Below are 23939 nucleotides of genomic sequence, written 5' to 3' on the forward strand. Positions count from 1 at the left end.
AGCCTGCTTTAAGCCCCCCAGTGCTCTGTGAGAGGAGGCCCTTTACAGTTCAATGCTGTGTGTGTGTATGTGGGAGGGGGTGACAAAGTGGGTTTGGTAGGACGGGGTGTGTGAGGGGGTTGTATTTTGGGGGAAGAGTCCCCCTCGACATCTCCATCAAAATGTGTGTGTGACGGAGTAGATATGGGGGGGTATGTTTGGGAATGGGTTTCATTGTATAATCTTAACATTTTTCGTCTATTAGATACCCTTAATAATATAGCTAAGGAAATAAGAAAGCAACAGAATGTTTGAAAAAGCAGCTTGGAAATGGCTACATAGAAACCAGACTTGAAATACTCTCCATCCGATTAAATGTAAAATAGTCTTTGAACAAAAAGCCCTTCCAGAATATAAAGTAGGCTCTTCCTTCCAGGTGCATCATGCATAATGCATCACGACTGTCCAATGGTCTTCTGGCAGTCGTTTGATAGTCCAGTAAAACGTACTGCAGGGGGGGTGTCCCAAATGCCATCCCTGTTCCCTTGATAGTGCACTATTTTTCACCAGGGCTCATATGTTCCGGTCAAAAGTAGTGCACTATGTAGGGATTAAGTTGCCATTTAGGACTGAGCCCCGGGTGTGTAATACATAGGATGTAAGGCGCTCATCTGTCAGCGTGTTTATTTTAGTCACAGCGGCGGGAGCCGTCTCGTTTTGAAATGTAAAGTCACCCGGCGGTCAGTGCTTTTTATAGTCTCTCCCTTCACAGGGACTCAGAGTGAGGGGTTATCCAGTGTGCTGTTTGTATGTCACTCACTCCCTCTTTTGCATGCATTTATCCCTCTCCCTCCTCTCTCTCTCCCCCCTCTTCACTTCCTCACATCTAACACTCATCTGATCTGACCAGAACGTTAAAACAATTACTTGAATCAAAATGAGGTATTGACTATAGTGTATGCCTGCCTTAGGCTGTGTTTATGGGACTGCTCCAGGGCCGCTGCTCTGTGGCTTTGGTGTGTGTGTGTGTGTGTATCGGTATGGGTTCTGTCACTGTGACAGCAGAAAATAACGCCTTACAAATCTCTAAATAAAGATGTATTTTATTGTACTCTCCAGAACCTACGATGTGAGGAGCTGCATCTCCATGCTGAAAACCTGTCGAGGCGCGTCTGGGAGCTGCTCATGCTGCTGCCCACCTGCCCCAACATGCTGCTGGCCTTCCAGAACATCGCCGATGACACGGTACGCCATCACGCTCCCCATAGACGCCGTCACGCTCCTACACACCGTTGAACATTAATCTATACACTACCACTGACACTCTTCCCCAATACTGTTGTGTACCTGCCACCAGGCCTGCTTATCCCTTTGCATCCTGCTCATCCTGGACATGAATGACAACATAAAGATATGTGTCCTGTCTCATGTGTGTTCTCTGTCTGTCCGTAGGGAGGCGAGGGTCTGTGCTGGAAGGACCTGCTGAGGATCAAGAGCCCCCACAAGCTACTGTACGCCCTGGAGATCATCGAGGCCCTGGGCAAGCCCAACCGACGCATCCACCGGGAGTCCACGGTACTACTGGGACTGCATATATATATACACACACACACACACACACACACACACACACTGTCACTCAAACACCTTTTTTCTCATTCATGAACACCCACATTCACACACACATAGATATGCACACCCTCGCTCTGCTCACTGATTCAGGCACGCATATGAATGACCCCTCTGTCCGTCTGTGTCCAGGGGAGCTACAGTGACCTGTACCCAGACTCTGACGACTCCAGCGAGGACCAGATAGAGAACAGTAAGAACTCCTGGAGCTGCAAGGTACGCCTCTTTTAAACGGACTAACTCTCATACTGTACACACTTATACAAACCACTTATCCATCAAGTCAACTCCATTTCCTTGTTCTCTGTTTTGACAGTTTGTGTCGTCTGGAGGACTTCAGTTGCTGTTGGAGATCTTCAACTCTGCCATTCTGGAGCCCAAGGACCAGGAGTCTTGGACAGTGGTGGGTGGATCAGAAACGCATTATAATACTTTGAGGAAATGGAATAGAATGGGTTGTATAGTTAAACTAAATAAAGTTGAAGTCTCGGTACATTAGTCATATGATGAGTGGTAATGATTCTGTAAAAAACTGTTATTCACACATTGAAAACTGCTTTATGAGGTGCCGATGATTTCCAATTTCAAAGTGGACAATCATAAAATATATAGAAAAACATGAGGGGGAATGAACAGGACAGAAATATAACCATGTCAAACATTGTTTTTAAAAACAATGTTCTGTAGTTGGTATTGAGTGTTAACACAGGTCACGTCTCTCTCTCTCTCTCTCTCTCTCTCTCTCTCCTCCAGTGGTTGTTGGACTGCCTGGCTTGCCTGCTTAAGCTCATCTGCCAGTTTGCGGTGGACCCGGCCGACCTGGACCTAGCCTACCACGACGTCTTCTCCTGGTCGGGCCTCACCGACAGCCAGCGCAAAAGGGCCTGGCCTGGCAAGTCCCGCAAGTCCGCCGGCGACCACGGCAAGGGCCTGCACATCCCCCGCCTCACAGAGGTACACTGGTCCTCAGCTAAATGCTAACAGCATATGCTCACCGCTGGGTGGGGAGTTGCCATCCTTAACTCTTTCTGTGCAGGACACAGCCTTTCTTTCCACAGCTGTAGCACTTAAAAGAGAAATGATCGAGCGATTTTGTATTATTTTGTTTGACTTAACCATGTAATACAGAATCGTGTAATAACCCCAGATTGAGCAACCAGTAACCGTAAAATATGAATAAAACATTTTTATTAATTTTTTTAACTTAATTTCTGTAGTGAAGGCAACATTTCTGTAGAAAGTAGTAGAGAATGTCCTGCAGCATCTTTTTCTATCCCCATCTATTTCCTCTTCTCTCCCTCTGAAGCAGTCTTCTATTGCCTCCCCTTCTCTCCCTCTGAAGCAGTCTTCTATTGCCTCCCCTTCTCTCCCTCTGAAGCAGTCTTCTATTGCCTCCCCTTCTCTCCCTCTGAAGCAGTCTTCTATTGCCTCCCCTTCTCTCCCCCTGAAGCAGTCTTCTATTGCCTCCCCTTCTCTCCCCCTGAAGCAGTCTTCTATTGCCTCCCCTTCTCTCCCTCTGAAGCGGTCTTCTATTGCCCCCCCTTCTCTCCCCCTGAAGCAGTCTTCTATTGCCTCCCCTTCTCTCCCTCTGAAGCGGTCTTCTATTGCCCCCCCTTCTCTCCCTCTGAAGCAGTCTTCTATTGCCTCCCCTTCTCTCCCCCTGAAGCAGTCTTCTATTGCCTCCCCTTCTCTCCCTCTGAAGCAGTCTTCTATTGCCCACAGCTATTTTGTCTCTCTGCACTTCCTTCCCTGTGGTGTCTTGGCCTCTACACGAACTTCAAAACTATCCCCATGGTTAATTCTTTGTATCTTAAATACTTGATAAACTTGATAATACTTTTTTTTTTTTTTTTTTCTTGTCAGGTTTTCCTGGGCCTTGTCCAAGGCACCAACCTGATCCAGCGCTTGATCAACGTGGCCTACACGTACGACAACCTAGCACACAGGTGAGAGAACACCGAAGACGAGGCCTGTGTTTCAGTGGTCACACTACGCACTAGCGTGCTATGTAGTACTTAACTACTTATTATGTATGTGGTCACACTCTCCATGCCAAGAAAGGCTTTTGAATTTGAAGACAGGGAACAAATGATTGGATTTGAAGGAAGGCGTTAGGCATTCATTGTAAGTTGTGTTGTCCTATGGACATGGGGTATCAGTGTGAAATGTTTTTGTACTAAAGGTTTCCGTCAGCCTATCTTGACTTTGTTTACTTCCTGTCTCACCTGCAGAGTTTTGAAGGCCCAATCTGATCATCGGTCCCGCCATGAAGGTGAGCTACATTTTACATATGCTTAAATGTTAATCAACATGACAAATTAAAAGCCACTTTTTTTTCTTTTTTTTTTTCACACAAAAATTTTGCACTGAAAGTACAACTTTCATAGCCTCCTTATCCATTCTGTATGTGCTTAAGCACATTGTTCTTAGGAATGGCACATTAGACATGTGAAATGACGACGTTATTCCTATGTTCCAGTGACCCACTACTCCATGTGGCTGCTGGTGAGCTGGGCCCACTGCTGCTCCACGGTCAAGTCCGGTCTGGCCGACAGCGACCACCTCCACGACTGGCTCAAGAAGCTCACCCTGCTGGTGCCGGAGGTGATATCTGGGGGAATAATGAGACACTGACCCCCCCCCCCCCCCCCCCCCCCCCCCCGAAATGAACTGCTGTCTAGTATTGTCTTCATCTTGCTTTTCTTCCCCCTGCCTAAAAACATGGCCTCAGTTTCATTTCAGTGTAACATTTGTGGGTATTTCCATCCGAAAATATTGTCTCTGGGAAGAATCTAGCTATACCGCGATTTGTTGATCCTATTTTGATGCCACTGAAATACTAACTATTCTGTGATCCGTGTGACCTTGGTAACAACATCAAATAGAGGAAGGTGTTGACGTGAGTGTGTCTCTTGTCCTTCTCAGACGGCGGTGCGTCACGAGGCGTGTAACGGCCTGTACAAGCTGTCCCTGTCGGGTCTGGAGGGAGGAGAGTCCATCAACAGGTCCTTCCTGCTGCTGGCCGCCTCCACGCTGCTCAAGTTCCTCCCCGACGCACAGGCCCTCAAACCACTGCGGGTGGGCACAGCACACACACACACTTGCGCGTATAGACCCGATGCTTACAGACACACACAAGCACAATTTTGTTGTACTGTATACTGACAAAAACAAATGTGTTCGTTGTGGGTTATTCAATTCCTAGGTCACGTCAAGTCACACATACCTAATATAAGTATGGCGGGCTCTGTAGCTGATGTGCTGTGTGGTCATGTGTTCAGGTGGAGGACTATGAAGAGGAGCCCGTGCTGAGGACGGGCTGTAAGGAGTACTTCTGGCTGCTGTGCAAGCTCATCGACAACATCCACGTCAAAGACGCCAGCCAAACCACTCTGTTGGACCTAGATGCTTTAGCCAGACACCTGGCCGACTGCATACGGAGGTGAGTCCAAGATGATTCTAAGACCAGGTCTGCGTCTGAAACGCCGTCCTATTGGACCATGGGCCCCCGGGTCAAAAGAAGTGCGCTATATAGGAAATATGGTGCCGTTTTCGGACACAACCCAGGTCTCGATTGAAATAGATGTTTATTGTGTGATGGCTTGCGTTGTCCACATTCTTTCTGGAGTGTGAAGGCTAGCTCAGTTCAAATACACAAGACAATACCGTTTTTAAACCACTTCTACGATAAAGTTTTCTTGCTCAAACATTGACCAGTCTCCCGCTCCCCAGCCGTGAGATCCTGGACCAGCAGGACGGCGCCATTGAGGACGACGGCCTCACGGGCCTCCTGCGCCTCGCCACCAGCGTCCTCAAACACAAGCCCCCCTTCAAGTTCTCCCGAGAGGGCCAGGAGTTCCTGCGCGACGTCCACAACCTGCTCTTCCTCCTTCCCAGCCTGGCCGACCGCGCCCAGCCCAAGTGCAAGTCGCATGCGGCCCGCGCCGCCGCCTACGACCTCCTGGTGGAGACGGTGAAGGGCTCGGTGGAGAACTACAGACTGCTTCACAACTGGGTCATGTCCCAGCACATGCAGAGTGAGAAGAACATTTAGGAACCGTTGAAAATGTTACTAGGAATATTTGTCAATGAGAGTAATGCATTGGTAGGAGGGTCCAAGGGAATACAATGGCTATTGAATTAGACATTGTGCTGGCTGACAGAATCTGAAAATAGTTTTCGCCCCTAAACTGCTCTTAGCTGTTTTCTTTGGTGCGGTGGGGGAGTAGAAATACTATATACGCTGGTTTTAAACAATCAGCCAAATACCATCCCATTGAATTCAGGCCTTCCTGTTGGTAATGTCTGCTCCGTGGATTTCCATGACCGGATCAAATGAGTGAACCAAGTTGGTTTATTAAAGTTCAAGGTCATCTTTTGAAAATGCTATGATTTAAGATATTTGAGCATCATCAAACAATCTTAGATCCGGTATATTCTATTAGGCTCCTGAACCATATGAATATTTGTGTTAATTAAATTGACAGCCTCTCACGCCCCGTACAAGTGGGACTACTGGCCCCACGATGACGTGCGTGCCGAGTGTCGCTTCGTAGGCCTCACTAACCTGGGGGCCACCTGCTACCTGGCCTCCACTATCCAACAGCTCTACATGATCCCTGAGGCACGCCAGGCCGTCTTCACTGCGAAGGTCAGTCCTCTCTATATTACCGTGGTTCCTTTTTCACAATGCTGTAGTTTGTACGGGGGCAATTTCGCCTCATTCACGCCTGTAGATAGCAGTCAACTGGATGATCCACGGCGGCCATTTTGCGCAAGAATGCTCATCCCACACGTGCTATTTCACTCCCTCTGCCACCGGAAGAATGCGTTGATGTTGAAATTGTGAATGTTTGTTTGTTAATGAGAGTTTGTGTGTTTTTTTCCCCAGTACGCAGAGGAGATTAAGCACAAGACCACCTTACTGGAGCTCCAGAAGATGTTCACCTATCTCATGGTACGCAGCCGGTCTCTCTCTCTCTCTCAGCCCTCTGTCTCACACCCTTCTCATCCATCTCCTCAGTCCCTATGACTAGAACAAACTGACGTTGTCCCCGTGGAGACCCTGCTACTTCAATTTTGCTCCACTCATCTTTCTTCCATTTGCTCCTCGCTCCGTCCCTGGTTCCAGGAGAGCGAGAGGAAGGCGTACAACCCCCGGCCGTTCTGTAAGACCTACACCATGGACAAGCAGCCCCTGAACACGGGCGAGCAGAAGGACATGACCGAGTTCTTCACCGACCTCATCACCAAGATAGAGGAGATGTCCCAGGACCTGAAGAACACAGTGAAGACGCTCTTTGGAGGGGTCATCACCAACAATGTGGTCTCGCTGGTAAGAATCACTATACTCCTTTTTAAATGTTTACCTGCAACATTTCCCTAGTGCAAAAGAATTGTGTAAAGTGCAAAACTCATCATAAACCGCATTAAACCACACTTCTCGATTACGAGGTTTACTGTTTTTTGTGCACTTTGCACTATTCCTTGGCACTACAAAAATTCACTACAAAAGGTCGCCCTACATGTGTTTATTGCACTTGTGTGTGTGTGTGGCTTTACACACACATTCTCATTCAACTCATTTTCCCCGTCCAACAGGACTGTGACCACGTGAGTCAGACAGCCGAGGAGTTCTACACAGTCAGGTGCCAGGTGGCCGACATGAAGAACATCTACGTAAGGACAACATCGCCGTCAACATCGTTGACTTCGTTTAGAAGTGCAACCAAGTGTTACAGACTGGGGTTTACCTTCCAGTCTCAAATCTCATAGCACTGTAGTATCACACTGCCGCCTTCTATTCAGCTTGGAATTCTTACTCTGGCAAATGGCAACTTTTCCTCAAGTCATCCTATGTCGTACTCTGTTAGTCCGGGGTATTTTCTACACTCCTAGTTCTAGTGGGCATACATTACTGCTTGGCATGTTGCTAGAGACTTGTGTCTTCGTGTTTCCTCAGGAATCTCTGGACGAGGTGACCATCAAGGACACTCTGGAGGGGGACAACATGTACACCTGCTCCCAGTGTGGCAAGAAAGTACGCGCCGAGAAGAGGTGAGTCGATGCGAACCTCATGAAGAGGACCCTGCTGGTTCCCCTGAAAATAAGCCAACCATCCTACATTGGCAGTCGTAGTTGTATACTAGACATTTTTGGAATGGTTGGCTGGTTTTCCACTAGTCGATGTTGATTTTACCATTTGAAAAAATAACTTATTGACATCTCTAGTTTCTCTTGGTTTTTTTTGTACAAGACTTGTGCTTCTATTAATCTCCCTTCCCTGTCTCCGTCCTTCTCCTTTCCAGGGCGTGCTTCAAGAAGCTGCCTCGCATCCTAAGCTTCAACACCATGCGCTACACCTTCAACATGGTCACCATGATGAAGGAGAAGGTCAACACGCACTTCTCCTTCCCCCTGCGCCTCGACATGACCCCCTACACCGAGGACTTCCTCATGGCCAAGGGCGACAGGAAAGAGGGTACGCGTCACTTCCTGTTCCGACAGACCCCCCCCCCCCCCCCCAACCGCATGATTTGGTTCTCATAGGCTCTGTACTAAATTCACTTGTATCACTGTACTAGTCGGTGTGTTTTGAAATCAGGTTGAATAGCAATATGCAGATCATTCCTTTTTCGTAGTCTGTAGAAAGAGGACAAATGTGCTGGATAGAAAAACTAATATATGAAAACAAAGTAATGTCTGCACCTCGAATGGTCGGCAGTGATTTATCGGCGATTTAATATAACGTTTTTATCCCCTTAGATGAAAATACCATCTAGCCTATCAGAGGCTAGCTGGACCAATAATTGGAGGAACGGGTTGCTCATTGATGTGGTCCCCTATGTCCTACTACAGGTTTCCGGGAGGAGGGTGAGGCTAAGGTGGCGGAGAGCTACGAGTACGACCTCATCGGCGTCACGGTTCACACGGGCACTGCCGACGGCGGCCATTACTACAGTTTCATCCGGGACATCGTCAACCCGCACGCCTACAAGAATAACAAATGGTGAGGAATATCTCTGGCTATACTATTGAAATCAGATCAGTGGGGAATTTAAAAAATGAGGTCTCATGTTATTGCCTTACGATACGATATACTTTATTGTCCATTTACATGGAAGTTAATTCATGACAATTGTTTGATTGACGTCTGGGTGCTTTTGAATTTTAGGGAATACAACTGACTGTAATTAACTTAATTTGTTTGCTTTTCTCAGGTACCTGTTCAACGATGCCGAGGTAAAGCCCTTTGATTCAGCCCAGCTAGCCTCCGAGTGCTTCGGTGGAGAGATGACGGTAAATCCCCCCCCCAAAAAAGGACAAAGCTCCAATGTTTTACTGTTAATTAATACTTTTAAATATTTAAATGTTTTGTCTCACCTACATGTTTGTCTTTTAGACAAAAACGTATGACTCTGTCACCGACAAGTTCATGGACTTCTCCTTTGAGAAGGTCAGTTTCCTTGTAAATCATTTTCTAATGTTTAAATGTAGTTTTAATAAAGCGATGGGTTTTAAAGTTGACAGTTTGTCCCATGTCTCGCACTCCAGACCCACAGCGCCTACATGCTTTTCTACAAGAGAGTGGAGCTCGAGGAGGAAAATGGCAAGGACTTCAACTTTGACGTTTCTCCAGATCTACTCGAGGTACCCGGCTGGTTACAATCGCATAGCGCTCTCCTTTCTCACATTCTTTATTCTCAAACTTTGAAATACTTATTCTGTGTTTATTTTTTTTATTTTCTCTACTCAGTGGATTTGGCAAGACAACATGCAGTTTCTCCAGGACAAGAACATATTCGAGCACACATACTTTGGGTCAGCGGCACATTTTTGTACTAGCCATCACGCCTGTACTTTTTCTGAAGCTGGAATGCAGATGTGATATTATTGAGAGTTTATGTTAACAGTACTTTGCTTATGTGCCTGTGACTTTACCCTGAAATGTATAACCAAATTGGTTTTACTTATGAAATACTGTCTCAATTACCGCTCATATGCAATCAAATATGGTCGTGATCTATTAACATAGTGTAAGTTATGTAGGATGTTGTGTTGGTGGATAAACTGGTCTGAGATCAGTGTTGTGACTCTCTGTACTCTTACCTCCAGGTTCATGTGGCAGCTTTGCAGCAGCATCCCTAGCACTTTACCAGACCCCAAAGCCATCTCCCTCATGACTGCCAAGGTACGACCGCTCTCCACTAAAGCCTTATTCTCAACCATAGAACTTAATTTGAAAATCCTTGACCTTTTCACCGTTTTTTTTATTTTTATGGTTTTACCTTTTACACTTTTTGAATATACTTTCCACTCTCACACTTCTCCTCCTTGGTTACAGCTTAGCACGTCGTTTGTCCTGGAGACGTTCATTCACTCTAAGGAAAAGGTGAGTTGTCCTTCCTTACTGTCAGTGGATGGCTCCCTCTAGTGGCTAGATTGCAGTCTGGTTATTTTTCAGCGGTTTAGATTTTTTTGCCCTCTGTTTTACAGCGTGGTAGATGGTCTGTAACTTCTAGCAAGGGTTTGTCTACATTTTGTCTGTGTGTTTTCAGCCCACCATGCTGCAGTGGATCGAGCTACTGACCAAACAATTCAACAACAGCCAGGCGGCCTGCGAGGTAAATTGACTGTTGAAGCGCAAATCAAGGGTCCACATATTGTGCTGAAATGGTTTTCAATCATTATCAGGGTAATTGCTAACTTCCTGTTTTCATGTCGTCATGGTCTTTCAGTGGTTTTTGGACCGCATGGCTGATGATAACTGGTGGCCCATGCAGATCCTCATCAAGTGCCCCAATCAGATTGTTCGACAGGTGAGAGCCCCAATCAGATTGTTCGGCAGTCACACACACACACACTCTCACTCACACACACTCATACTCTCTGCCCTGTTGTCCCCCATCAGATGTTTCAGAGGCTGTGTATCCACGTCATCCAGAGGCTACGGCCAGTCCACGCCCACCTCTACCTACAACCTGGCATGGAGGACGGGTAGGACTGGTTGCTTATGTACCAATCAATCATCCACCCACTCAATCACTCACAACTGAGAATCATGTTCATTTGTAAGCTTTATAACGTTAACAATTGATGGCTTACACAAATTTTCTGGGGCATTTTTCTCACATTAAACTGGTTTGTGATATCCCATGAGTCTATAACGTGGCTTTTGAGCTGATCATGTTTTGCTGCCACTAGAGGTGTTGCAGCGTGACTTCACAGTGTTGTGTCTGTGTCATTAGCTCGCTGAAAGGTGCCATGTGTCACCTAGTTGCCCTAGCACTGTGGGCACTTGGAGAGTTTTGTGGCACAACATTGAGGAAAATGGTCACTAACCAAAGAAGTTTCAATTTATAATGTTCTGGGAAAACTCAGGGAGAACTCCATGTTTAATTCTACTATCACCTGGGTCATGTTCAGTAGGGTACTCAACAGAGAACGTTTCAACATGCTTTGCAACAGAAAAAGAAAATTAGACTTTCTCATTGAACAAGTCTAGGTAGTCCCTTTGTTTCAGTCCATCTTCATTTGTTTGGTAATGAACATGACCTAACAAGTTGTCTGGTGTCACTTCCTGTGTGCGGCCTGCAGGTCTGACGACATGGACGGGCCGGTGGAGGACATTGGCAGCCGCTCGTGCGTGACGCGCTTCGTCAAGACGCTGCTGTCCATCATGGAGCACGGCGTCAAGCCCCACAGCAAACACCTGACTGAGTACTTCGCCTTCCTCTACGAGTTCGCCAAGATGGGAGAGGAGGAGGTGGGTCGTTGATAACAATACTCTAGACACTTTTATCCCAAAGGACTTAAGTGTGTAAAAATGAGTCCCAAATGGCACCCTATAACCAACAGAGTGTACTACTTTTGACCAGAGCCTGCTCTCTGAGTGCATACATTTTCAGTATGTTTTCTGTGATTCCTGCAGGGCTTGAACCCCGTGACCTTGGCATTACCTCACCAAGATACATGGCTGAAAGGGTTTTTAGAGAACAAGGTTTTTGCTAAGTCTGTTTTGTTTTCTCTTTTCTCATACGTCCAGAGTCAGTTCCTTCTGTCCCTACAAGCCATTTCCATCATGGTGCACTTCTACATGGGCACCAAGGGGCCTGAGAACGTAAGTATACACTAGTTGTGTGTGTGTGTGTTTCTGTGATTGGGTGTGTAATGACCTGGTCCCTCCAGCCCCAGGTGGAGGTGCTGTCTGAGGAGGAGGGAGAAGAGGAGGATGAGGAGGAGGACATCTTATCCCTGGCGGAAGAGAAGTACCGCCCTGCCGCCTTGGAGAAGATGATAGCTCTCATCGCCCTGCTGGTGGAACAGTCCCGCTCTGAGAGGTAGGGCACTGCCGGGCATGGCATAGCACCACTTGGGACACAGGAAAGCAGTCTATGGCACAGGGATTTGACCTGCTACTAACAAAGTGAGATTTGTCAATGTCACTGGACAATCTGAGTATCACCCAGAACTAGACATGGTTGTGACTAGAAAATTTGGTATTTACGTTTGCTGGGTCACAGGAAATGTTCATAGCTTTGGCACAGCACAACATAGTGTTGGTAATACTGCCCAAAAGGTAGCTAGAAATACTACCACATATAGCACCCAATTTATTCGCTGTTGTCAGTATCAAATCGTCCCCCTTCGTATGTTTAATTTTTTATCTTTTTTCTAATCTCCTTTTCTCCCTCCCTCTCTCTCCAGACACCTGACTCTGTCCCAGAGTGACATGGCAGCCCTGACCGGGGGGAAAGGCTTCCCCTTCCTCTTCCAGCACATCCGAGACGGCATCAACATCAGGCAGACCTGCAACCTCATCTTCAGCCTGTGTCGCTACAACAACCGCCTGGCCGAGCACGTACGTTTAACGCGCGCACCAAATCGCACGCACGCACCCACAAACAAACACGTCGCTGTTGTTAATGGCAGACCCTGGCCGTGACCCTACTCTCCGAGGGTGTCTCAGGGAGAGTTGGGATTTGCAAAAAGCACAGTTGGTATTAATACAGATTTTTACATGTTTGAAATAGGACAAATATAAGTACCCACCAAATTATTATTACGTAGAGGGGCATAATTTCTCCTGTGTTTTATTCCAGATTGTATCCATGCTCTTCACCTCTATCGCTAAACTGACGCCTGAGGTAAGCACTGATGTGAGAACCTATACTTTTAATACATAATGCTCTGTCTATTATCCAACTCAATTATTAGTTTGTACACATCTCAATTTATCCCTCATGTTCTCTACTTCTTTCTCTCATCCCTCTCTCTCCCACTCCTTATCTCCAACTCCTACTCTCTCTCTCCACCCCCTTCTCTCTCTCCATCTCCTCCTCCTAGGCGGCAAACCCTTTCTTCAAGCTGCTCACCATGCTGATGGAGCTATCAGGTGGTCCTCCGGGCATGCCTTCCTTCGCCTCTTACATACTACAGAGGATCTGGGAGGTACGGTCACACACACACACACACAACATAAAATCTAATGTTATTTGTCACATGCTTCGTTAACAGTGACCGGTACGGGCCCTTCCCAACAGTGCAGATAGAAAAATATAAATAATACAAGGAATAAATAACTAGCTTGGTACTGGTACCGCGTGTATATAGCCAAGTCGATGTACAAGGTAATTGAGGTAGATATGTCCATATAGGTAGGGGGTCGAGTGACTAGGCAACAGGATAGATAATAAACAGTAGCAACAGCGTATGTGATGAGTCAAAAGAGTTGGTGCAAAAAGGGTCAATGCAGATAGTCCAGGTAGATAGTTATCTGTCTAATGGCTTGGGGGTAGAAGCTGTTCAGGGTCCCGTTGGTTCCAGACCGCTTGCCGTACAGTAGCAGAGAACTGTCTATGACTTGGAGTCTTTGGCAATATTTAGAGCTTTCCTCTGACACCGCCTGGTATAGAGGGCCTGGATGGCAGGGAGCTCTGCCTCAGTGATGTACTGGGCCGTACGCACTGGCCTCTGTAGCGCCTTGCGGTCGGGATACCAAGCAGTTGCCGTACCAAGCGGTGATGCAGCCAGTCAAGATGCTCTCAATGGTGCAGCTGTATAACTTTTTGAGAATCTGAGAGCCCATGCCAAGTCGTTTCAGCCTCCTGAGGGGCAAGAGGCATTGTCGTGTTGGTGTGTGTGGACCATTTTAATTCCGTAGTGAGGAACTTGAAGCTCTCGACCTGCGCCACTACAGCCCGTTGATGTGTGATGGGTGCGTGCTCGGCTCTCCGTTTCCTGTTGTCCACGATCAGCTCCTTTTGTCTTGCTGACGTTGAGGGAGAGGTTGTCTTGGCACCACACTGCCAGGTCACTGACCTCCCTATAGGCTGTCTTGTTGTCGGTGATCAGTTCTACCACCGTAGTGTCGTCAGCGAGCTTAATGATGGTGTTGGAGTTAGGTGTTGCCACGCAGTCGTGGGTGAACAGGGAGTACAGGAGGGGACTAAGCACGCACCCCTGAGGGGCCCCAGTGTTGATGGTCACCCTCACCCCCTGGGGGCATCCCGACAGGAAGTCCAGGATCCAGTTGCAGAGGGTGGTGTTCAGTCCCAGAGTACTGAACTTAGTGATGAGCTTGGAGGGCACATAGTCACATAGGTTCATCTGATTCATTGTTCTTTATAAAGTTAATCAGTTAAACATAAATGTATTCATATACTTGTCCTTAATTCACTTTATCAAGTTATTTCAGTTGATCTTGACGTCATTGCCTAAAATATTCAGAATCGTATCCTTTTTGTTGTGTGTGTGTGTTCTCTCCCAGGTGATAGAGTACAACCCTAGCCAGTGTCTGGACTGGTTGGCGGTGCAGACCCCCAGGAACAAGCTGGCTCACAGCTGGGTGTTGCAGAACATGGAGAACTGGGTGGAGCGCTTCCTACTTGCCCACAACTACCCCCGTGTCCGCACCTGTAAGAACACTTGTGATGTCTCTGTCTGGAAGTTCTTATGAACTACACTACATGGCCGAAAGTATATGGACACTGCTCGTCAAACATCTCATTCCAAAATCATGGCCATTAATATGGAGTTGGTCCCCGCTTTGCTGCTATAACAGCCTCCACTCTTCTGGGAAGGCTTTCCACTAGATGTTGGAACATTGCTGCGGGGACTTGCTTCCTTTCAGCCACGAACATTAGTGAGGTTGGGCATTTATGTTGGGCAATTAGGCCTGGCTCACAGTCAGTGTTCCAATTCATCCCAAAAGTGTTCAATGGGGTTGAGGTCAGGGCTCTGTGCAGGCCAGTCAAGTTCTTCCACACCAATCTCGACAAACCATATCTGTATGGATCTCGCTTTATTTTAATTTAATTTTACCTTTATTTAACTAGGCAAGTCAGTTAAGAACAAATTATTTTTTTCAATGACGACCTAGGAACAGTGGGTTAACTGCCTTGTTCAGGGGCAGAACAGGGACATTGTCATGCTGAAACAGGAAAGGGCCTTCCCAAACTGTTGCCACAAAGTCGGAAGTACGGAATTGTCTAGAATGTCATTGTATGCTGTAGCGTTAAGAATTCCCTTCATTGGAACTAAGGGGCCTAGCCCAAACATGAAATACAGCCCTAGACCATTATTCCTCCTCCACCGAACTTTAAACATGAAATACAGCCCTAGACCATTATTCCTCCTCCACCGAACTTTAAACATGAAATACAGCCCTAGACCATTATTCCTCCTCCACCGAACTTTACAGTTTGGCACTATGCATTGGGGCAGGTAGTGTTCTTCTGGTATCCGCCAAACCCAGATTAGTCCGTCGGACTGCCAGATGGTGAAGCGTGATTCATCATTCCAGAGAACGCGTTTCCGCTGCTCCAATGTGGACAAGCTTTACACAACTTCAGCGTGTGTGTGGCTGCTCGGCTATGAAAACCCATATTAAGTTCCAGACGAACAGTTCTTGTGCTGACGTTGCTTCCAGAGGCAATTTGGAACTCAGTAGTGAGTGTTGAAACCGAGGATGGACGATTTTTACACCCTTCGGGCACTCGGTGGTCCTGTTCTGTGAGCTTGTCTGGCCTACCACTTTGCGGCTGAGCCGTTGTTGCTCCGAGACGTTTCCACTTCACATTAGGGTACTTTTTTGTTCATCATTCTATTTTCCATAGTATCAACGCTCTTATTAAAAAGTGTTGCTGTGCAAGAGGGGCTTTCTCCTCTCCTTCCTGTCGGTCAGGTTGCCACCGGATACAGGGAGTTAAGAAAAATGAAGTGTTTTATTTTTGTTCATCTGACATCTTCTGTATGATCGTCTGCGTACACATTCTCCTCTCAGTCCTTGTGTAAAGATTGCACAGTGAGGTCAATGGAAGGTTTCTGTAAGTGGGTGAACAATCCAACGCTTGGTGAATTTGGCTTCAGAATGAAAGGAAGAGCTGACATCGAAGGATCAAAAAGCGACTTCGCTAGGAATGCTTGGCTGCGACAAGCCAGGTATTGTGTGTAGCAGTGATAACACCAAGTAAAACTTCATTTTATTCAAACTTAAACATGTAAATATGCATCAACCAACTTCTTACTGCTTCTCAGACACATTTCCACTTGCTGAACACGTACTTCTTAGATGAAACATACTGCCTCTAAAGACAATTGTTATGTAGTTGCGGTCTCCCAGCCTTTCATGCAATAGAATAAAATCAATTAAGACTATTGTACAAAAATAGTGGTATCAGAATAAAAATGTTGACGTCAACAATAACAAAGTTCATTTGAGTGTGAGTTGCCCTCAAAAATAAATAAGTAAATATATACAACAATTAGATGGAGCTGCAACGACGTCTTTGAAAGAAGTGCGATAAATTACGTTTCCATAAAGCAAACGTATTAAGTAAAGATTTCACTACAACACAACTCCGCTCCATCCTGGTCAGCATTGCCATGGTTAAGGTATGTGGTGCTAAGAACCCTGGTCTTGCACAATCTTGCCTGCATCTAGCTGATCTTAGTTGACCGGGGAAGAAATTTTGACGAACTGACTTATTGGAAAGGTGGCATCCTGCCACGTTTTAAAGTCACCGAGCTCTTCAGTAAGGTCATTCTACTGCCGATGCTTGTCTATGGAGATTACATGGTTGTGTGCTCGGTTTTATACACCTGTCAGCACCGTGTCCACATACTTTTGTGTATATATATATATATAGTGTAGGTTACAAAAAGTTCCCCATAAAACAATCCCCTAAAACAGGTTACGTAAGTGCCCTTTTCAACTTGTTTTATTTGTTACTCCCTCTCTCGCTTCCATCCCCACCTCTCACAGAGAACCAACAGAGAGCTAGGTACCACTGCTGTCCACTGCACTCATCCCCATCATTCTCTTCTCACTCTAGCAAAAGAACGATTGTGTGTCGTTAGCCTAGAAATATTTTTTCAAAAGCCAGACATTTAGGCTAAACGCTGCTCTAACTCTTGTTCTCCCTCTGTCCCTCTAGCGGCAGCATACCTCCTGGTCTCCCTGATTCCCAGCAACTCGTTCCGGCAGATGTTCCGCTCCACGCGTTCCCTCCACATCCCCACGCGGGACCTGCCCCTGTCCCCCGACACCACCGTGGTGCTCCACCAGGTACGTTTACACGCTGCACTCTTTCCTCCCTGTGTTTTTATTAGTGTTAGGTTCTATTCGAGGTACAGTCGGATACTGAGAAAAGCTCAAATCAGATTTATTCACCCAACTGGATGCTTCAGCTAAATAGGGTAACATGCAAGCAGCAAGCGTGGCCGGCCGGCTCGTTAGGCAGGATTAGGCGTCCGCCTATGGCGCCAGATTGATTGAAGGCGGCATTTTCTGATCTAAACTGACCAAGGCGCACCAACAAAAATACATAAAACCTCACGGAATTCTGGGCAAAAACAATGACAATTTCTTTCAACCAGTGGCATATGGGCTTTTTAGGTGAGCGCTGATGCCGCCCTGTGATGAGCAGTGCCCACTTTGTCAAAGACGGGGGCGTGAAATATTTCACTTGTCCATTCCCAGCGCGCTTCTCCAAGGTGCTTTTGCTGAGATGCGGCGCTCCACCAACGTTCCGTCAAAAAGAAAATCTAACATAAATCATGTAGCAGATATAGTAGAACGAGTATGTGGCCTTTTCTGGAGCCAACAGGCCGGAGGTCAAACGTACGACAATGTATAAAGACTGTGACTTTTTACATCATGCAGGTTTCTCTGATCAAACGAAATGGCGCCCAATCAACAAAAAAATGCGCTGTCACATTAACAAACAACATATCCTAAAAACAGGACAGGTCAAAGTAAAATGGACGATATGGAATCTACAATCACAACTGTTGTCCAGGAGTTTCCCACCCTTTGTCATGATCAGTGGTTTCAAGTTTGTATCTGTGTATTTTTGACAAGTTGATCATAGTGAAAAAATCTCATATTTCTGCATTACGTGTTGATTCTACCCTGATGAAGACAGCTTGTCTGTTGAAACGTTGGACATTAAATTATTGCATCTGAGCTCCTAGAGTGTGCGGCTCTCCTTGAATTTTGTTTATATTACGTGTTGTGCAAACACATTGCAAATAGGCTCACGATAACTCCCGATGAAGTTGGGTAGCTGATATTCGGTGCTTAAACCTCTAACACCTCCCAAACCCGGATCCGGGATCCCCCCCCATCACAAAAGCTGACTAGCATAGCCTAGCCTAAAGCCACAGGGATATCATATAATAAAATGTTCATGAAATCACAAGTCCAAGACACCAAATGAAAGATACACATCTTGTGAATAAAGCCATCATTTCTGATTTTTAAAATGTTTTACAGGGAAGACAAAATATGTAAATCTATTAGCTAACCACGATAGCAAAAGACACCACTCCCATACTCCACCATTTTCTTACTGCATCAGTAGCTATCACAAATTCGACCAAATAAAGATATAAATAGCCACTAACCAAGAAACAACCTCATCAGATGACAGTCTGATAACATATTTATTGTATAGCATATGTTTTGTTAGAAAAATTTGCATATTTCAGGTATAAATCATAGTTTACCATTGCAGCCACCATCACAAATCGACTAGAATAACTACAGAGAGCAACGTGTATTACCTAATTACTCATCATAAAACATTTCTTAAAAATACACAGCGTACAGCAATGGAAAGACACAGATCTTGTGAATCCAGACAATATTTCAGATTTTCTAAGTGTTTTACAGCGAAAACACAATATAGCGTTATATTAGCTTAGCACAGTAGCAAACCAAACAACAGCATTGATTCCAGCCAAACATAGCGATAACGTATTCACCACCAAAATATATTAATTTTCACTAACCTTCTCAGAATTCTTCAGATGACAGTCCTGTAACATCATATTACACAATGCATATAGAGTTTGTTCGAAAATGTGCATATTTAGCGGCACAAATCGTGCTTATACAATGAGAAAAGTTGCCAAGCTCCCCAGAGAATTGCGGGCGCCATCTTGGAGAGTCACCTAGTCTAATCAATAAATAATCATAAACTTGACTAAAAAAATACAGGGTGGACAGCAATTGAAAGACAAATTAGTTCTTAATGCAATCGCTGAATTACATTTTTAAAATTAACCTTACTGCGCAATACTGGGTGCAATACAGGGTGCGATAGCGCAAGGCTACACGGAAAATAATGGCGTCTTATGCATTTTACTTTTTCAACAGAACAACGAATTATCAGCATAAATAGTACTTACTATTAGCTGAACTCCCATCAGAATCTTGGGAAAGGTGTCCGTTGGCCAAAAGAATCGTTGCTGGGTTGGAGAATGTTTCCTTCGACGTTGCAATTAGCAGTACACAATGGCATTCGAGAGAGAGAGACCCAACTCAATACAACGTCAGAAAATGAAATGCCCGAAAATCGCAATATACTGACATAAACTGATATAAATCGGTTTAAAATAACAAGATTATGATGTCTTTAAAGCCTATATCGAATAAAAACAGAGCCGGATATATCTAGTTTCTAAAACCAGAGCTTCTAAAAAGACATTCCAAGACCCTTTCTGCGTCAGCGCGAAGGTCCAAAAGGGTGGACACCTCGGTTCCAATCAATTTATCAACTTTCTGAACTACGTAGAGACTCCATTTCAACTATCCCTATTCGCTAACAACCAGGGGAAGGCGTATGCAGTGCATCTCAACCAATAGAAGACAGTCAGGGTTATCTACAGGTCTGGGAACAGCAAGCAGATTTCACCATTTTCAAATCCTCATAGGAGAATTGCTCTAAGTCGAGTTCTGTTTCACTTACAGACATAATTCAAACGGTTTTAGAAACTAGAGAGTGTTTTCTATCCAATAGTAATAATAATATGCATATTGTACGAGCAAGAATTGAGTACGAGGCAGTTTAATTTGGATACGAATTTGTGCTATGTCGAAATGGCACCCCCCTAGTGGCAAGAAGTTTTAAATAGCCAAATTGATTAGTCACAGGAATCAGGACCAATAAAGCCAATGCAACGGCCTGTTTTACAAATGGTGGGCCTACCACGTGTATGGGCATTCATAAAATTCCATGGCTGGTCGACATGGTAGGCTGCGCACCAGCCAAGGTCCTTTTTTTATGTCTCGCCTAGGGCGGCTGAGAGGCAAGGACCGGGCCCTGCATGCAAGTTACACAAGCATATATTTATACCCCGACTAGGCGGATTTCCCCTTTTTTGTATGTCTAAGATAAACAATTAGTCTCTGTTGCTGGGCGGAAACTAGGTCTGTGCCGCTTTGTTACTGTCCAGAACCTTTGTGGGCCGCTGTGTCTGTGTGAGAGAGAAAGCTGCAGTTAGTGTCATTGGGGCCCCTCTGGCCCCCCTCACAGATGTTTCCTCCCTCTTCAACTATTGTCCTCTCCTTGCCCTTGTTCCTCAGAAACTAACTTAGCTCAACAGCAACCCAACTGTTGCTCTTTTGCCTACTTCCTTAGAATCTTAATATACAGCACTAACAGTGTCTGACCTGAGACCGACACGTTCTGTACTTCCCCTTGTCGCTACAATAACACACAAGCTCCAACAACCAAATCCATAACAAGATTACTACTACTAATGAACTTATTATACAATTATAATGGGCTCAAGTCAAACGGTTTCCATCATTAGCGACGTTTCGACCAATCAGGTCTTGGCAATAATATCCGTTTGCTGGTATTTTTTGATCACCTGCTCAGATATCTTCTAGTTCAAAGAGAAGTGGATATAATTTACAACCCGTAAAGGAGACTTACATAAAACAATTTATTGACAAGATACAGTATGTACAACGATTAGATTGAAGTGTACGTGTTTCACAGGGACTGTTTTGTAGTTATGTTTATTTTGTATGAAAACGAAAAAATACAGAAAAATATCTAGAATCTTTCCCTTTGCTTTTGTACCAGGTGTACAACCTGCTTCTGGGCCTGCTGGGTCGGGCCAAGCTCTACGTGGACGCGGCGGTGCATGGGACCACCAAGCTGGTGCAGTACTTCAGCTTCATGACCTACTGCCTCATCTCCAAGACGGAGAAGCTCATGTTCTCCGGTTACTTCATGGACCTGTGGAACCTCTTCCAGGTGAGGGGGGGGGGGGGGGGGGGTGAAAAGGCTTTGTCTGCTTTGGGAAGAATTGAGTGGGCTAAATGAGACTGGGATTAGATTAGTCATATTAGTCATTTAGAAGTTAGTCTCTTTGTGCATTCACTGCACTACACTAGAATGACCAAACGCCTGTATTTAGTTAATCTCAAGACATGAAAATGAAGTCGATTTGTTTGGTTCCTTTTTCTCTTCCTCTGTGGTGTGTTCACCTATACACACCTTAATGAATAATAAAGCTAGTGATAGTAATGAAATAACTGAGTTGCAGTAAGAGAACTTCTCTGATCTTTCTCCATGTTCCCCCCCCCCGTCTCAGCCCAAGCTGTCTGAACCAGCCATCGCCACTAACCACAACAAGCAGGCCCTGCTCTCCTTCTGGTACAACGTGTGTATGGAGTGTCCCGAGAACGTCCGGCTGGTCGTCCAGAACCCTGTGGTCACTAAGAACATCGCCTTCAACTACATCCTGGCCGACCACGACGACCAGGAGGTAGAAATAATACATTTTAGTTGCAAAGCCCCCTAATTTTTTTATTAACAAAATGAATCTAGTTTTGAGCAGAGGCAACGATGTCCTAGCTATAGAAACGGCACCACTTGGTCAACCGTTGGGAAGCATAACGCTAAATTGGGCAAAGGTGATGCCTATCTTAACCATGTTTACCAAGTTGCATGATTCGCAAAAATGTGATGAGTTCTGTGTAGTGCATGTTTGCCACAGCGCCTCCGAGGCCTAACGCTACCATGGCACTGCCATATCCTACTGTCCTTTCCAACTGAAGGTTTACCAAATTACACGCCCCTACGTCCAACAGTTCAATAGTTAGAACCTTCAGTGCAAGAAGCGCCTTCAACTGGCAAGAGAGCGGCGATCTCTGAAACATTTTCTGAGCAATTTATCCAGGAACACGTTGGAAATGTACTAAATGTTACTAGCAAAAACACAACAGCCAAAGAATGAAGGTAGGGCAGTCGCTAGAGGTGAGTCTGAAAGCCTGCTTGAAATGATTTCCTAACAGGTGGTGCTGTTCAACCGGGGAATGCTGCCTGCCTACTACGGCATCCTGAGGATGTGCTGCGAGCAGTCGCCCGCCTTCACCCGCCAGCTGGCCTCGCACCAGAACATCCAGTGGGCCTTCAAGAACCTGACGCCGCACGCCAGCCAGTACCCAGGGGTGGGTGGTCCGGCTGACTGACTCTGTCCCTTTGTGTATAATGGGAAGATGACCTGATTGACTGGGTGCTGGTGTGTGTTGACTGTTCGTGTGACTGTCCGTCTGTCTTTTTTTCTCTCTTACTGCGTCAGGCGACTATCTTATGCCTCTGTTATACTGCCTGTGTCCATGACCCCTCAGGCGATTCATTAGTGCCTTGTCCACTATCATCCTCTAAGCACTTCATGCGGAAATCAGAGGGCTAGGCCTCTTGAGATGTTTCTAGGTGGTCTCTCTGACTCCTGTATGAGGTTGATTTGTCTCTGTTGCCTCTCTGACCACTGTCTGGTGTGTCTGTGTGTTGGTCCCCCTGCAGGCGGTGGAGGAGCTGTTCAACCTGATGCAGCTGTTTGTGGCCCAGCGGTCGGACATGAGGGAGGAGGAGCTGGAGGACGTCAAGCAGTTTAAGAAGACCACCATCAGCTGCTACCTCCGCTGCCTGGACGGACGCTCCTGCTGGACCACACTCATCAGGTAACACAGAGAGGGGAACACACACACACACAGGGAAAGGGGATCACACACACACACAGAGAGGGGATCACGCGCACACACACAGAGGGAGGGCAACACTCTCACTTGCCACCAGGATCATGTTCATAAGGCACCACGTTGAAGAAAATGGACTGAAACAGGGACTACCAGGAATGGTCCAATAGGACACAATCATTTGTTGCAAAACGTTTTAAAACATTTTCCTTTGCATGCCCTAAAACACGGCCCAGATACGAAGCATCTGCAGAGTTAAAAAAAAATATGAACACGCGGCAACTTAACCAGAGAAATGTCTGATGCCTTTTAGAGAATCATATGGGCACTGTCTTACTTTTGAAATGAAAGCACTGTGAAAGTGCAGTATATGTCCATGATATAGTGTAACTGTGTTTTGTGTCCTTCCCCAGTGCCTTCCGTGTGTTGTTGGAGAACGATGAGGACAGACTACTGGTGGTCTTCAACAGAGGACTCATCCTCATGACAGAGGTACGTCAAGACATTCTGCACTAATTCTGGTTATTAGGCTTAAATCGAACCATTTATACATTGCTTCATTTCACTGGCTTGTATATTATAATTTTGAATTGGTTGGTGGCAGTCTCGTGTTGCCACATTTCCAAGTCTCGTTCATCACTCAGCTAGCGGAAATCAAGGTTGGGTTAACGGGTTCAAAATGTAAATAATGTTAGCGTTTAATGTAGTTTTATTCTGTATCCAATATAAGACATTTTATATTTTAAGTTCTCAATGTAAAGGGTGCCCATAGAGGTTTATCATGACATCAGCTGTTGCGTAAATCGTTATCAGTCATTTGACGTGCCCCTCCCTCCCCTCTCTCCATCCTGCTGTCTTTAACACCGTACACATGATGTTGGTAGTTTGATGAAGTTTCTTCATTGTGAGCTGTATCCTGTAAAATAATATTTTCCTATAAAGTGTAGGAATGTGAATTTCTTAGGCCAAGGGTTCTAGCTCAGGCAACGGTTTGTCATTTGATGTGCCCCTCGCCCTCTCTCGCTCTCCCTTGCTTCCCTCTCTCCCCCTT

General features: G+C 45.8%; 1 protein-coding gene and 1 non-coding gene across 2 annotated transcripts in view; both read left to right on the forward strand.

Annotated features, from left to right (window-relative positions):
- The window catches only part of LOC120032422 (ubiquitin carboxyl-terminal hydrolase 34-like), a 57652-nt gene that overhangs the window by 28142 nt on the left and 5571 nt on the right, over nucleotides 1-23939 (forward strand). Inside the window, exons 29-68 of the mRNA XM_038978523.1 lie at nucleotides 1099-1224; nucleotides 1432-1554; nucleotides 1741-1824; nucleotides 1925-2011; nucleotides 2362-2562; nucleotides 3472-3554; nucleotides 3840-3880; nucleotides 4088-4212; nucleotides 4534-4686; nucleotides 4890-5050; nucleotides 5341-5645; nucleotides 6096-6259; nucleotides 6500-6565; nucleotides 6740-6943; nucleotides 7210-7287; nucleotides 7571-7665; nucleotides 7917-8089; nucleotides 8467-8617; nucleotides 8829-8907; nucleotides 9011-9064; nucleotides 9163-9258; nucleotides 9365-9429; nucleotides 9724-9799; nucleotides 9953-10000; nucleotides 10167-10232; nucleotides 10347-10427; nucleotides 10520-10605; nucleotides 11206-11374; nucleotides 11654-11728; nucleotides 11797-11948; nucleotides 12316-12469; nucleotides 12711-12755; nucleotides 12955-13059; nucleotides 14378-14525; nucleotides 17046-17176; nucleotides 20988-21161; nucleotides 21502-21675; nucleotides 22205-22360; nucleotides 22716-22873; nucleotides 23302-23380. Of these exons, the coding sequence (XP_038834451.1) occupies nucleotides 1099-1224; nucleotides 1432-1554; nucleotides 1741-1824; nucleotides 1925-2011; nucleotides 2362-2562; nucleotides 3472-3554; nucleotides 3840-3880; nucleotides 4088-4212; nucleotides 4534-4686; nucleotides 4890-5050; nucleotides 5341-5645; nucleotides 6096-6259; nucleotides 6500-6565; nucleotides 6740-6943; nucleotides 7210-7287; nucleotides 7571-7665; nucleotides 7917-8089; nucleotides 8467-8617; nucleotides 8829-8907; nucleotides 9011-9064; nucleotides 9163-9258; nucleotides 9365-9429; nucleotides 9724-9799; nucleotides 9953-10000; nucleotides 10167-10232; nucleotides 10347-10427; nucleotides 10520-10605; nucleotides 11206-11374; nucleotides 11654-11728; nucleotides 11797-11948; nucleotides 12316-12469; nucleotides 12711-12755; nucleotides 12955-13059; nucleotides 14378-14525; nucleotides 17046-17176; nucleotides 20988-21161; nucleotides 21502-21675; nucleotides 22205-22360; nucleotides 22716-22873; nucleotides 23302-23380 (4791 nt within the window). The remainder of the gene's footprint in view (nucleotides 1-1098; nucleotides 1225-1431; nucleotides 1555-1740; nucleotides 1825-1924; nucleotides 2012-2361; nucleotides 2563-3471; nucleotides 3555-3839; nucleotides 3881-4087; nucleotides 4213-4533; nucleotides 4687-4889; nucleotides 5051-5340; nucleotides 5646-6095; nucleotides 6260-6499; nucleotides 6566-6739; nucleotides 6944-7209; nucleotides 7288-7570; nucleotides 7666-7916; nucleotides 8090-8466; nucleotides 8618-8828; nucleotides 8908-9010; nucleotides 9065-9162; nucleotides 9259-9364; nucleotides 9430-9723; nucleotides 9800-9952; nucleotides 10001-10166; nucleotides 10233-10346; nucleotides 10428-10519; nucleotides 10606-11205; nucleotides 11375-11653; nucleotides 11729-11796; nucleotides 11949-12315; nucleotides 12470-12710; nucleotides 12756-12954; nucleotides 13060-14377; nucleotides 14526-17045; nucleotides 17177-20987; nucleotides 21162-21501; nucleotides 21676-22204; nucleotides 22361-22715; nucleotides 22874-23301; nucleotides 23381-23939) is intronic.
- Nucleotides 10802-10931, forward strand: LOC120033082. The gene has a single exon (XR_005473919.1). It is a non-coding gene; the product is annotated as a small nucleolar RNA SNORA17 (small nucleolar RNA).

The sequence above is a fragment of the Salvelinus namaycush genome, chromosome 39 (assembly GCF_016432855.1).
Source record: "Salvelinus namaycush isolate Seneca chromosome 39, SaNama_1.0, whole genome shotgun sequence".
NCBI classification, from domain to species: domain Eukaryota; kingdom Metazoa; phylum Chordata; class Actinopteri; order Salmoniformes; family Salmonidae; genus Salvelinus; species Salvelinus namaycush.